This window comes from Salmo trutta, chromosome 3 (genome assembly GCF_901001165.1).
Source record: "Salmo trutta chromosome 3, fSalTru1.1, whole genome shotgun sequence".
In the NCBI taxonomy this organism is placed as follows: Eukaryota; Metazoa; Chordata; class Actinopteri; order Salmoniformes; family Salmonidae; genus Salmo; species Salmo trutta.
Genome location: NC_042959.1, coordinates 35,792,416 through 35,807,567, shown reverse-complemented (window position 1 = coordinate 35,807,567; position 15,152 = coordinate 35,792,416). Strand labels below are relative to the sequence as shown.

The following is a 15,152-nucleotide window of genomic DNA, read 5'->3' as shown; positions in this document are numbered from 1 at the left end:
GTCCTCACTGTGACATCACAGATACATTTTCTTTGAGGAACCCTATTCCTCACGCTCAGATTCTCCCAGCACACCATGCCAGCAGTTTTTGAATGGAAGAGAGAGAGAGAGAGAGAGCGAGAGAGAGAGTGATACGGAGAAGACGGGATCACATAGAGACAGTGAGAGAGAGAGAGATGTATATGGTTATTTTGACCCTTGGTTATTGTTGTTACTGTTGTCCCGTTGACAATTTTGATTCTCATTTTTATTTATTTTTATATTGTAAATATCCAAAATAAGCTTTGGCAATATGTACATTGTTACGTCATGCCAATAAAGCGAATTGAATTGAATTGAATTGAGAGAGAGAGAGAGAGAGAGAGAGAGAGATAGATAGAGGGAGAAAGTGAGAGAGAGAGAGTATATTGTTTTATATTTTATATTATTATATGTTATTGTTTATAATTTTATTACAATGTATATTGACAATGTTTTTCATGCCAATAAAGCAGCTTGAGAGAGAGAGAGAGAGAGAGAGAGAGAGAGAGAGAGAGAGAGAGAGAGAGAGAGAGAGAGAGAGAGAGAGCTCTGAGCTGGTTACCGTAGCAGTGGCGGACCTCTGTGAGAGCGTCCCTACCGGCTGGCTGCTTGATATTAGCCCTAGATTTAGTAATTGTGTGTTTGAGTGGCCTACGCTGCAGGATGGAATCTGCAATCACAGTCTTTCTCTCTTTCTAGCTAATTCGTATCCAGCCAGCCTCAGTGCTCCCGCACCCTACTCTCCCTCCCCTCCTCTCTCCACCACTCAGGGACGACCGGGGTCAATAACAGCTGTGATGATGCTCTGTAATTGATGTCATCATTTCAATTTCGGCTGATTACAGTGAAGAGCTTCTCATCGTCTGACCCTGGCTCAGTGGGTAAATGAAAAACACACTATAGAGAGGCCTATAAGAGAGGCCCAAGCCCCCACACCACACGCCACTTCTTGGCTGGCTGAATGGTTTTCTATGGCTATGTAATTTAGATGTCATGACTGTATGTGTTACAGGGCTGTCTGGGGTAAATGGCCATGTCATTTTAACTTAGTAGGAGTGTATTATTGTGATCATCAGGCCCCGGCCTCAACACTGCCATGCCTGCCTGATGTGACTGGCTTGGCTGTAAACTGAGATGATTAAGTCCTCAGCTGACATGTGATACTAAAGCGGGATGGGGAAGACTGTACAGTACAGTAGCTCTGTATAAACTGTAGTGTAGAGTATCTCTCCTCTGTTACACGGCAACAAGAGTGACCGTGATAGGCACAGCCATCCAGGAGAATGTAGAATACTCCATAGCTAAGCATTTATATATTTATTTCGTTTATTTTACCATAATAGGCAGAATCGACTGCACATCCAAAGCTGATTTGTGAAGGTGCTGGAGGCAAAGGCAAAGCTGGAGAAACAGGCAAAAGTCTCTGCACACCTTTATTTTACAAGACAGGTCAAATTAGAACAAACTCTTATTTAGAATGACGGCCTGGCAGATTGCATTTCTAGACATATAGAGGCATAGTATTTAACTGGTAAGAATGGTGAGAAAGCACTGTGAATGAATGTGTTGGGACCTTGGCAAATCCGATCGGATCTAGAACCATCCATTTGGAACACCTGTAGATGCCTTTAGCTTTTGCGCTTGTTTCTGAATTCCGAGGCGGTTACAAAATAGTATTTTCAACGCAAATACCAAAATAACATGAGCATCTGGCAGCTCATGCTGTGCACTAATAACACACATACTCACACATACACACAGACAGACACAACCTCAGAACCTACAGGCTATGAAACGCAACACCTGTGTCTAACATATCGTTATGTTATAAACAACCCACTGTGCTGCTTCTAACATAACAGTTCATCCTCCATAGAAAGGAGAAAGAGAGCAACACCCTTCACCTACAACCCCACTTGTGTGAGCAACTCTTAACTAGGGAATAGAACAGGACTAAAACAAGAGAAGACAGCCTGCTAAAGGAGCCATGTGGACCGATCGGTCGGTCGGTCTGTCTGTCAGCCTGCCTGTCTCTTTCTCGTTCTCTGTCTCGTTCTCTGCCTCTTTCTCTTTCTTCGTCTCTTTCTCTGTCTCTCTCTCTCTCTCTCTCTCTCTCTCTCTCTCTCTCTCTCTGAGTGAGGGATGTAATCTAGGTCTGAATCTGTGGGTGTCGAGAAACAAAAGCAGTCTGCCTCTCCTCTCCTCCCTGGTACTTTTAATAGCATCATTAGGAGAGCTATCCCGCTAGTGGCCAAGGGAAAAGGTGGGGGGGGGGGGGTAAGAAGCGAGAAACAGAGGTGGAAGATGGAGAGAGAACAAGAGAGGGAAGGGGAAGAGAGAGATGGGGGGCACGAGGGGGAGACAGAAAGAGAGAGAGATTTAAAAAAGAGCAGGGGCGTCTAGGCAACATGACAGGTTTAACCCGAGACAGCGCCTGTCACTCATAACCATGACTACAGGCGAGGGAGAGAAAAGATTAAAGAGAGAGGGAAACACTCTCTGATCACCATACATCTCTCAACTCAGAATTTTTGAATTTAGTTAAAATTCGAATTGAATTGGCCACACCCCACAGGATATAGAATTTGAGTTTGAATGACAGGAAGTAGAATTTAATTCAGTGCAATTCAGAAAAATCCCACTCAGTCACAGAACATGAGTTTTATTGAATCTGACAGGTCACACTTCCAGATACCAAAGGATATACGTTTCTCTGGAAATCTTAGTCAAAGACATAAGAGTATGAAAATAGGCTAAAACTGCGTCTCCAATAGAAATCCCAGATCAAACGTGTAGGTGATGTCATGGCGACGTTTGCTAGCTAAGCGCATTTACAGAAATACGTAATCGGGTCTAATGGTCGTCTCGCGCCGAACTCCGCATGTGCAGGCGTTAACCATTTCATTTTTTGGGCTTCTTTATGAAGGCCTCTGGCAACTTGAGGAACAACTTGAAGGTTAAACTAATGCACGCTGGGAAATGTAGTATTTTCCCCATATTGAACAGAATTGAAGTGATTAAGGAAATATAATAACTAAGAATTAGAGGTCGACCGATTATGATTTTTCAACGCCGATACCGATACCGATTATTATTATTATTTGCAATAATGACAATTACAACAAAACTGAATGAACAATGAACACTTTTATTTGAACTTAATATAATACATAAATAAAATCTATTTAGTCTTAAATAAATAACAAAATATGCTCAATTTGGTTTAAATAATGCAAAAACACAGTGTTGGAGAAGAAAGTAAAAGTGCAATATGTGCCATGTAAAAAAGCTAACGTTTAAGTTCCTCACTCAGAACATGAGAACATGTGAAAGCTGGTGGTTCAATATCCCAGTTCTTCAATATTCCCAGTTAAGAAGTTTTAGGTTGTAGTAGGAATTAGGAATTATGACGCGTCGACTATTTCTCTCTATATATAGTATTTCATATAAAGTTGATGTTTGAAGTTTACATACACATTAGCCAAATACATTTAAACTCAGTTTTTCACAATTCCTGACATTTAATCCCAGTAACAATTCCCTGTCTTAGGTCAGTTAGGATCACCACTTTATTTTAAGAATGTGAAGTGTCAGAATAATAGTAGAGAGAATGATTTATTTCAGCTTTTATTTCTTTCATCACATTTCCAGTGGGTCAGAAGTTTACATACACTCAATTAGTATTTGGTAGCATCGCCTTTAAATTGGTTAACCTCACTAGGGTAGGGGGCACTATTTTCACCTCCGGATGAAAAGCGTGCCCAAAGTAAACTGCCTGTTTCTCAGGCCCAGAAGCTAGGACATGCATATGCATATAATTGGTAATTGGTGATTTGGATAGAAAACACTCCAAAGTTTCCAAAGCTGTTAAAATAATGTCTGTGAGTATAACATAACTGATATGGCAGGCGAAAACCTGACAAAAATCCATCCAGGAAGCAGAATTTTTTTTATGTTTGTAGTTTTCTATTGACTGCCTATACAGATTCCAATGACTTAGGACTGAAATTGCACTTCCTATGGCTTCCACTAGATGTCAACAGTCTTTAGAAATTGTTTCAGGCGTGTATTCTGAAAAATGAGGGAGTAAGACCAATCTGAATGAGTGGTCTGGGAAAGTCCCCAGAGCTGTTTCTGTGCACAACCGAGAGCGCGCCTTTCTTGTTTTCCTTTTATATTGACGAAGCTATTGTCCGGTTGAAATATTATTGATTATTATGACAAAAACAACCTGAGTTTTGATTAGAAACATCGTTTGACATCGTTTGATCGTTTGACACTTTTCGGATTTTTCGTTTGCCTGTTCAGACTGCCTTTGAGCCTGTGGATTACTGAACAAAACGTGCCAACAAAACGGAGGTTTTTGGACATAAAGAGGGACTTTATCAAACAAAATGAACATTTATTGTGAAACTGGGAGTCTTGTGAGTGCAACCATATGAAGATCATCAAAAGTAAGTGATTAATTTTATCGCTGTTTCTGACTTTTGTAACTCCTCTACTTGGCTGGTAACTGTTTGTAATGATTTGTCTGCTGGGCGCTGTTCTCAGATAATCGCATGGTATGCTTTCGCCGTAAAGCCTTTTTGAAATCTGACACAGCGGTTGGATTAACAAGAAGTTAATCTTTAAGCCGATGTATAACACTGGTATGTTTTATGAATTTTTATAATGAGTAATTCTGTTTTTGAAATTGGCGCTCTGCAACTTCACTGGATGTTGGCCAGGTGGGACGCTACCGTCCCACATACCCTAGAGAAGGTAACTTGGGTCAAACGTTTCGGGTAGCCTTCCACAAGCTTCCCACAATAGGTTGGGTTAATTTTGTCCCATTCCTCCTGACAGAGCTGGTGTAACTGAGTAACACGCTTTTTCAGGTCTGCCCACAATTTTTCTATTGGATTGAGGTCAGGGCTTTGTGATGGCCACGCCAATACATTGACTTTGTTGTCCTTAAGGCATTTTGCCAAAATTTGGAAGTATGCTTGGGGTCATTGTCCATTTGGAAGACCCATTTGCGACCAAGCTTTAACTTCCTGACTGATGTCTTGAGATGTTGCTTCAATATATCCACCTAATTTTCCTCCCGCATGATGTCATCTATTTTGTGAACTGCACCAGTCCCTCCTGCAGCAAAGGACCCCCAAAACATGATGCTGCCATCCCCTTGCTTCACGGTTGGGATGGTGTTCCTCGGCTTGCAAGCCTCCCCCTTTTTCCTCCAAACATAACGATGGTCATTATGGCCAAACAGTTCCATTTTTGTTTCATCAGACCAGAAGACATTTCTCCAAAAAGTACGATCTTTGTCCCCATGTGCAGTTGCAAACCGTAGTCTGGCTTTTTTATGGTGGTTTTGGAACAGTGGCTTCTTCCTTGCTGAGCGGGCTTTAAGGTTATGTTGATATAGGACTCGTTACTGTGGCTATAGATACTTTTGTACCTGTTTCCTCCAGCATCTTCACAAGGTCCTTTGCTGTTCTGGGATTGATTTGCACTTTTCACACCAAAGTATGTTCATCTCTAGGAGACAGAACGCGTCTCCTTCCTGAGCGGTATAACGGCTGTGTGGTTCCATGGTGTTTGTACTTGCGTACTATTGTTTGTACAGATGAACGTGGTGCTTCAGGCTTTTGGAAATTCCTCCCAAGGATGAACCAGACTTGTTTTTTTTTCTGAGGTCTTGGCTGATTTCTTTTGATTTTCCCATGATGTCAAGCAAAGAGGCACTGAGATTGAAGGTTTGCCTTGAAATACATCCACAGGAACACCTCCAATTGACTCAAATGATGTCAATTAGCCTATCAGAAGCCTCTAAAGCCATGACATCATTTTCTGGAATTTTCCAAGCTGTTTAGGCACAGTCAACTGAGTGTATGTAAACTTCTGACCCACTGGAATTGTGATACAGTGAATTATAAGTGAAATAATCTGTCTGTAAACAATTGTTGGAAAAATTACTTGCGTCATGCACAAAGTAGATGTCCTAACCGACTTGCCAAAACTGTAGTTTGTTAGCAAGAAATTTGTGGAGTGGCTGAAAAACTAGTTTTAATGATTCCAACCTAAGTGAATGTAAACTTCCGACTTCAACAGTACCTTTGACTATTGGATGTTCTAATAGGCACTTTAGTATTGCCAGCCTAATCTCAGGAGTTGATAGGCTTGAAGTCATAAACAGCGCTGTCAAGCAAGCATTGCTAAGATTTGCTGGCAAACGCAGTAAAGTTTGAATGAATGCTTACGAGCCTGCTGCCGCCTACCACCGCTCAGTCAGACCGCTCTATCAAATCATAGACTTAATTATAATATAATAAACACAGAAATACGAGCCATTAGTCATTAATATGGTCAAATCATTTCGAAAACAAAACGTTTATTCTTTCAGTGAAATACGGAACTGTTCCGTATTTTATCGAACGGGCGGCAACCGTAAGTTTCCCTCATTAAAATGCAAATCAATTTATAACATTTTTGACATGCGTTTTTCTGGATTTTTTTGTTGTTATTCTGTCTCTCACTGTTCAAATAAACCTACCATTAAAATTATAGACTGATCATTTCTTTGTCAGTGGGCAAACGTACAAAATCAGCAGGGGATCAAATATTTTTTTTCCTCACTGTAGGTGCTCTGCTTCACAGCACTGCATTAGTTTTGACTGACAGCAGTTATAAACTTGAGAACCGAGCGCGACAAGAAGATGCCCCCATCCCTCCAGCAAATTGGGCTACGTTTGCACATTTGTTGCTGGCTGACTGAGGGCAATGTGTTCTGAAAGATGAGTCGTTGAAGATTATAATACATAAATACCACTTTGATGTCATACAAGCAAACCACACACCCATGAGTCCAAATGTGCACTTACCATTTCCATATTTGAAAACTCATGTTATTTACAGTATCAACATTTATGATCAATATGTTTGATCCACAGTTACAAAGATGACATGCGTTATACCCTGGGTTGTCCTGAACAGAATGTTTGTCATATAGTGAAGAAAATTAGTCACGGAACACACACTTGACTCATGACTCCATTCTATGCGCATCAAAATTACAATCTCTTTGTCTGAAGTGCCGTTTGAAAGCCTAACCCTGTAAGATCATATTTTATAACGTACTGAAGCTATCCATGCTGGAAATAAATTAAGCCTTCAAATGATGGAACATTTTTAGATTGCGTAAACAACAACAGTAATTGTGTGATGGTGGGGACAACAGGGCTGTGTTCCTGTACAAAAACCTACAAGTGTGCTTGCTTCAGTTCCTCAATGGCAAAGCTAAGAGAGCTAACAAAAAAAGCACCTTATAGTTGAAGGCATTGAAATTATTTAGGAACCGTGCACAGTTTGGAGAGGTGTGTGGCCACTTTGAGACACATGTTAGACCTCTCACTCAAGCCCTTGTAATAGTTTTTTTCATATCTTGCACATACTCCAAAATATCAATGAATATTCTTATTGTGTTACTGAATGTATCCAGAGTATTTTCAAATTACGTTATGGACAAATGCTGTGAAAAGTACAGTAAATGTAAAATGCACATCATTTCAACAGGGTAATGTTTGGATTCAGTCTTGTGTCAGGTGAACTCATGTGTCCTCACCTTTGATCCAATAATTTACCCATAATCTCCAAACGGTTCTCTTTCAATTGCTACCATGGTTATGCATATGTTTTTTTTATAGTTATTCTGTTTTGATGAATAAAAAAATGATTACCCTCAAATGGCGCTCCTGTGAAGTAGTGACGCGCGACATATGCCGAGTTTCCTGAGACGAGTCACAAATGAGGGATACAAAGTATATTGAAAGCAGGTTCTTCCACACAGGTCTGGTTCCTGAGGAAATTAAGCAATTAACATCCCATCATGTACTGTATAAAAATGCTGGGCAGGCCATTATATTTGCTACCATGGCTATGCCCCCATAGGATGACAATGGGCCCGGCCACAGGGCACGAGCGGTAACTGAATGGTTTGATGAGCATGGAAATGATTTAAACCATATGCCATGGCCCTCTCAGTCACCAGATCTCAACCGAATGGAAAACCTATGGGAGATCCTGTAACGGCGCCTGAGCCAGTTTTCCACCTCCATCAACAAAACATAAAATTATTGAATTTTTCATGGAAGAATGGTGTCGCGTCCCTCCTTGAAGAATGTATGCCAAGGTGCATTGAAGCTGTTCTGGCTCGTGGTGGCCCAACACCCTATTTAGACACTTTATGTTGGTGTTTCCTTAATTTTGGCTGTTACCTGCATATTTCTATAGACTACACCTAATATAGAATAGAAGAGGCAATTGAATTTCATTTAATTTCACTGAATTCAATTCTATTCCCTTTACAGTTTTTCTCGATTGCTTCAACACAAAAACTGGTTCCTGTAGCACAAAAACCCATAGTCTTACGTCCTTCCCAAAAACACACACACATTTCCCATAAGCGTAAACACTATTCACCTGTTTCCACACATGTTTCAATATTCAAAACTCTTTCGGCAAAACCTTACACAAAAGTGGCCAAATAAATCATTCATTGCACTATATATTCATTCAGCAAATACATGCTCTCACTATAATTAACTCAAGTCATCACAACCTGTTGACTACTTCAATTCAAATTAAATTCCAATTCAACAATTGAATTAGAATTTGAGGCATTCTCAAATGTATTCTGAATTGAGCTCAACACTTGTTTCACCATGCATGTATCTGCCATATGCTGGAGACAGTGTGTGACCGTGTGTGTGTGTGTGTTTGTGTGTGTGTGTGTGTGTGTGTGTGTGTGTGTGTGTGTGTGTGTGTGTGTGTGTGTGCGGGTGTGCTTGTGTGTGTGTGTGTGTGGGGGGGGGGGGGGGTGCGCGACTTGTGTTTGTGTGTGTGGGTGTAATACATGTCTCTGCTGTCCAGGTGTTCTCCCACCTGTTGCTAAAGGTTAGCAGGGATGATAACAGGTCTGCCATCCACCACCCGTCCATCCCTTTGTCAATCTGTCTTTCTGTCTGTCTGATTGTTAGATTGAGACGTACATTAGAGAAAGGCCTGGGACCCATAGAGATCCCATAAATCATCAGTTCTATATGTGATTTTATGCTCTCTGCCCAGCTTCCAGTTCCAGCCAATGAAGTACTCCCTCACTCCCTCTCCGGGCCTTCCTATTGGCTGAATCCATACCTGTATACCTGTCTGACTCTATGTTCTCACGGCAACACAATGCCGCCCTATCATTTGGCTGTACCCTCTGATTATCTCAAGCCTGGTCCATCTGGAATGTAAGTTTAGATGGCTGTGAGAATTTATGTCTTTATGAAGACTGCTATTTTGTTTAATAGTTTACAGTACAAAACATATTTATGTACAGTCCATGTGTTGGGATCAGGCAATCAGTTCAAGTTTATACAGATCTCTTTCTCGCTCTGTTTATCTCTCCTTCTCTCGCTCCCTTTCCCTTTCCCTCCCTCCTCTCTCTCTCCCTTTCCCTCCTCTTTCTCTTCCTCCTCCCTCTATCCACCTCTCTCTGTCTGTGGTCTGGGCTAGGAGGAGGAGGACAGTGGTGGCAGGAAACAGAAGAACAGCAGGAACTGCCTTTCCTCTTTTCTCCTCTAGGCTAACACACACTACTGTACATTCCACACATCGCTCTCTCTCGCTCTCTCTCTTTCTATCTTTTGCTCTCTCTCTCTCCCTCTGCTATGGAAAAATCCCCAAACACACACACACACACACACACACACACACACACACACACACACACACACACACACTCTCTCTCTTTCTCCAGCCTGGCTGTCTTTCTAATGCATACAGGAGAGCAGAGAATGACACACACACACACACTTTGAACAGCTTCTGTAGCTTTGACCGAGTATGCTAGGCCAGGGGGAAAGCCATTAGTGGGACGAGGTTTATAAACGCACACACACACACACACACACACACACACACACACACACACGTATAAAATATTCCAAGAGGCTAGGTTAGGTAAGTTTAGGTTGTGATTTCTGTACTGAAATTCTTCCACTAAAACTAATTCTCTCCCACATGTGGGGGAGTCTGAGGGAGGGGTCATACTACAGTCATGCTGTAATTTAATTTTCCTTTACTCCACCACCACATGACCACCATCTCCAACGCCCTTTCCCCCACTGTGCTGCCTCTCCTCAACTACTCAACAAGACCTCACCAGTTGATCACATACTCTTTCTTCACAAGAAACCAATTTACCTCAAAGACCATTCATTTTTCCACACCACCCTTGCTCTCATTCTCTCTCTCTCCCTGTCTCTCTCTTGGTTTCTCTACACTCTGCTTTTGCTCCCCTTCTGTCTCTTTTTCTATGTCCCTGTCTTTTCCTTCACCCCTCTGCCACTCCCTTCATTCCCATCTCCTCACTCTCCCTTTCGCTCTTTTTCTCTCTCCCTTTCCCTCTCTCTGGATTGTGGCTAGTGGCCAGGCAGTGAGCTGGGGGCAGGCCAGAGCAGAGAGGAGAGGTGGTGTAGGGCCTGCCCCTTGTGCCCATGCTGGCAGTATATTGGCTGGCTACTGGCTGGCTGTCTGGCTGCTGTGTGGCTGCTGGCTGGGTGCCTGCTCTCTCAGCTGGTCAAAGGGTCCCTAGTGTACTCAGCTCTAAACGGCTCCAGTTGTTGGCTGTCGACTAATGAACAATGGTCTAATGAAGGAACATCCTCTCCTCCCTTCTTTCCCTCCCTTCTCCTCTTCTTACTCCCTAAGGGGAGGGGTCCTGTCCTCCTCTTCTCATCCTCTCTTCTCCGCAGGCAGGTCAAACACACATACACAGTCCCACAGAGACCAAAAAATGCAGGTCATTGGGGCCTGCCTCCCTCTCCTCCACCCCCCGAGACAAACACACAGACCAAATATCCATGCATGAGATTTCAAACTCATCGCTCAGTCGATTTAGTCTTCAAAATACCTACCTAACATTGCATTGACAACAGAAATACAACTAACTCTTAATCTTTTGATTTGATCATTTCAATAAACACACTCAAGCAAATCACATAGCCTCTTTCAATATATCAAATGACATCTGTATAATAAACTTCAGACTACTGTGTCACCTCTCTCTGACTTCGACTGAGAGAGGTGACACAACTCAGCTACTACACACGTCGTGCGGGCCTCACGGTGGAGCATCAACAAAATAGCAACATGACCCCTCCATGACCTCTGAACCCTGGGGTCAACCAGGAAGCATGCTGAGTCACCAGAGACAAGTCAAGGGGTTACACAGTAGAGTTCTTTCTCTTTCCCCTCTCTCTCTCGCTCTCTGTGTGTCTGTTTCTGTCTGTCTCTGTCTCTCAGTGTTTCCCTCCTTCTCTCTCTCTCCATCTCTCTCTCTCTCTCTTCCTCTCTCTGTCTCTCTCTCTGTCTACGCACTGGGCGTTCCTATGGAAACTCGGACATGGCTCCTCTCACTCTTTCACTCTCTCTCTCTCTCTCGCAGTTGTTGACACATAAGCACACACAATCTAAAGATTGGGATAGGAATGGCGACTCATAACCTCACTCCACAGGCCTTCCAGGCCATCTAAATTGAGAGAAACATCCTTACACAGTCCCGAACAGACAAAAACAGATTTGAAAAACAGAAACATCACCAATACAATGCATCCAGTCAAATGAGCTAGATTTTCATAAAGCACAGAGCTCGATAAAGCGCCACAAATCAGCAATAAGAACCGCACAGGAAATTCTATACAGCGCAGTAAACTTGAGCGGGACAATTGTCAAACCCAGTACAGAAGTGAAACAGTGCTAAGAGACAGTTAGATGGGCACTGTTCACAGCGGACACAGACATTCTCTACAGTAACCCAAACAACCCAAACTCACCAGGCCGTCGCAATTGCTGATTGCTGCGGTGGCTCCGGGCGTGTCTGTGACATCACCCACGTAGAAACAGTCTCCCTGCAGTGGCTCGGAGCGCGTGGCTGTCCCGTTGCTGTCGTCATCGTCGTGCCACTCCATCTTGGCTCCGGGGGCCACCAGTCGCGCATTGTGCCGCAGACGCAGGTGGAACTCCCGGCCGAAGACGGTGACGTTGTAGTAAAGCTGTCTGTCTCGGGGCCCTCCATCCTCCTCGTACATTTCCTCTCTTTCTTCATCTCCTCCTCCTCCCCCGTTCTCTCCGGTCTCCCTCCTCCAGCGCCTATGGGGCTGCCCCGCCCCCACCCCCGGCCGGCCGGCCGACACGGCGTGGGACAGGAAGCGGCCGTCTGCGTCCACGCTCACGGGCCTCACCAGTCCATACTCCCCCAGGACATGCTGCAGGGAGTCTGAAGGTTGGAGGAGGGGAGAGATGGGAGAGGGACAAGTGGATAGGGAATGAGGGAGAAAAGGGTGGTGGGAGGAGAGGGTGGAGAGGGACAAGTGGGACAGGTGGAGGTGGGGAGAGGGGGAGGGAGAGAGGGAGAAGGACAGGGGATAGGTGGATGGTGGTGAGGGAGAGCAGAGGAGAAGAGAGAAGAGGAGGAGAGAGGTTAGTGGGAGAGATAGGATGGGAGAGGAGAAGAAGGAGAGAAGAGGTGAGAGAGGAATGCAGAGGGAGGATAAGGGGGAGATGAGGAAGGGATGGAGAAGGGAGAGATGAGGAGGATAGGAAAGGGCAGGAATGAGAGAGAATAAGAAAAGTAGACAGAGAGAGATAGGCAGAGTTGGGAAAGAGAATTAGGGAAAAGGGGAGGGGTTATGTTAGAGATGTCATGTTCCATTCCTAATGGCATCCCTTCTTGATCACAGAGAAAATATGCATGGACTTCAAACAGATAAGCCTATCCAACACAGAGACACACAAACATACACACCCCACCCCTGAAACCAGATGCAACCCCACGCCCTTGATGGGCTGTGTGCGGTTTGCTCTATGACACTCACAAGCCACACAAGAGTCAAAGGTAAGGGGTTCTACATAGAAGATCATAGGACATCCCAGGACATAGTGTCTATAATACTGTAATAAGTTCACATAGTTGCTGTCACAAACTCTAAGTTGACACTGACTAGTAGGATATTAATTTCCCAATGAGCAAACAATATCCATACTTTCAGCATTCTTATACATTCATTTTTTTTATCCGGTTTTTGATTGGCTGACCAAATTTTTTATTTACCTTTTTCAATAAAACTCATGAATGCAACTGTTTATGTACATTTTTATATTCCACTTGTAGCCATGGTTGTCCTGAAAAGAAAATGGTAAGACATTTAAATGTGAGGCTAAATATGAGAGCAGAGCAAGCAGATGAGAGTAGTTAATTTCAGCTTGTTTTGCTGTGGGAAGTCTGGTTACAATGGAGTTAACATTTGGAGAGACATGCAGCCTAATTAATATAATGTATTTTAGCCTATTGCATCACCATCATTATTACTTCCCCATAATCAGGTCTTAATGCACTGTAGGCCGTTTTCTTGGCGACGCACTGCAATATAACTGTGACACTGACAGTGACACCTCCCTCGGAGGCAGCTTTTAGACGCGTGAGAGAGATGCTCCCTCCGGGGCGCTAGTGACAGAACGCTGCGCCTCGCCCACATATCACTACCCTCTACTCAAAGCCACAGCACTAGATCACATCAGTGACACTAACGACTCTCCGCTGTCCTCCTCAATATCACTTGCATTATTATTATCGAAACAGATATATTTTACACAGATAACACATATTATGGTGTTTTGTTTTCATCACTGGGCTGTAATGAGTGTAACCGAGATCATTATTTAATAGCGGTGCAAATAAGCAGGCGAGGGTGAGGTGCACCACATACTTGATTCCTGCAAGATTTTATCAATCTGATTCCATGTCTGATTCCATGATAACAGAGCCCAACATGTTTTGATAGGCTATATCCTTTCCCCATGGTCGCTAAATAAAAGTTTTCTGCAAAACATGAGTGAGATATCGATACTAAGCGTAATGTTATTATTCTGCAATGTTTATTATTATTATTATTATTATTATTAGGACTATTGTTATTCTCTAATGTAACGGAGATTAGATGTTCATTTCTAATCGAAAACATCCGACCCTTCCCTTCTTGTGACCAAATCGATAGCTTCTATCTCCACCTAATCACATAAGGTTACTCCATGGCAAACGCCGACAACAAACCTATCCTTGCATCCTAACACAGCCAAAGTGAATTCCCCTGCCCTGACTGTCCGAAATGCTAAACCGCCCGCCCGCGTCAAGGAGCGGGATGAGGAGAGGAGAGAGAGAAACGCACACTTAACAACACTGCCTGCCCTGACACAGCACAGAGAGAGAACAACCTTCGGGGAAAGTATCGGGAACCTTGATCCACTAACCTTGATCCATCCACTAAACCAAAGTTGAAAAGGGACGTTTTTAGGGTGTGTATATACAGTAGCTGCAGCCTACAGCCCTGGCTACTATGTTGGGCGCGCAGAAGGTTGCGTCTACCCAATTGACCCCCAGCGTATGGAAACAGCAAAATATTGTAAACATAAACAGTCCCACGTTTACGTACCTACGCTACTGGCGATATATAGGCCACTCGTGTGCAGAAAGGCCGACAGAATGATTAAGATAGTCAATCCAGGCGCGAGACCCATGGCAGCTCCGAACTGCGCAGGTGAGAGAGTGGGACTTCGGGCTCCAGTGTGCTAAAGTTCCCCGCGACTAGCCACACCGCCACGACAGCAACAGCACAGCAGCCCGCAACTAACTGCCAAGTGCACCCGGAGAGAACGCGCTCTCTCTCTCTCGCTCACTCCTCCCTCTCTCTGTCTCTCTCTCGCTTTCTCAATCTCACTCGCTCACACACACTCTCTTTCTCTCTCTCTCGCTGCTGCTCCTTGCCTCTGCGCTCTGACAACTCCCCGACTCTACATACACATACACACGCGCCCACACATTTCTCTGACTGTACTCACGCAGAGAGGCGCGAGGTAGATGAGGATAGTTCTGAAAACATTGGGCGTGCTGCGACTGATTGACAGTTCATGACAGCTTAAATAAATGAGAGGAAAGTCTGAGAAAATGACCAACCTTTCCCCTTCCACCCAAGAAATAGTAATTTAATAGTGGAAAAAGTTGTTTTGTAACTTTAAACTATTCTCCCGAATCAATTATGTTTGGAGTG

General features: G+C 43.6%; 1 protein-coding gene across 2 annotated transcripts in view; it reads right to left on the bottom strand.

Annotated features, from left to right (window-relative positions):
* The window catches only part of LOC115174484 (A disintegrin and metalloproteinase with thrombospondin motifs 2), a 190,802-nt gene extending 175,871 nt beyond the window's left edge, over positions 1 to 14,931 (bottom strand). For both annotated transcript variants that reach the window (XM_029733045.1, XM_029733055.1), the window contains exons 1-2: positions 14,538 to 14,931; positions 11,883 to 12,325 (exon numbers count right to left, since the gene is read on the bottom strand). In XM_029733045.1, the coding sequence (XP_029588905.1) occupies positions 11,883 to 12,325; positions 14,538 to 14,622 (528 nt within the window). In that variant the 5' untranslated portion in view covers positions 14,623 to 14,931. The remainder of the gene's footprint in view (positions 1 to 11,882; positions 12,326 to 14,537) is intronic.
* Positions 14,932 to 15,152: the final 221 nt, after the last annotated feature.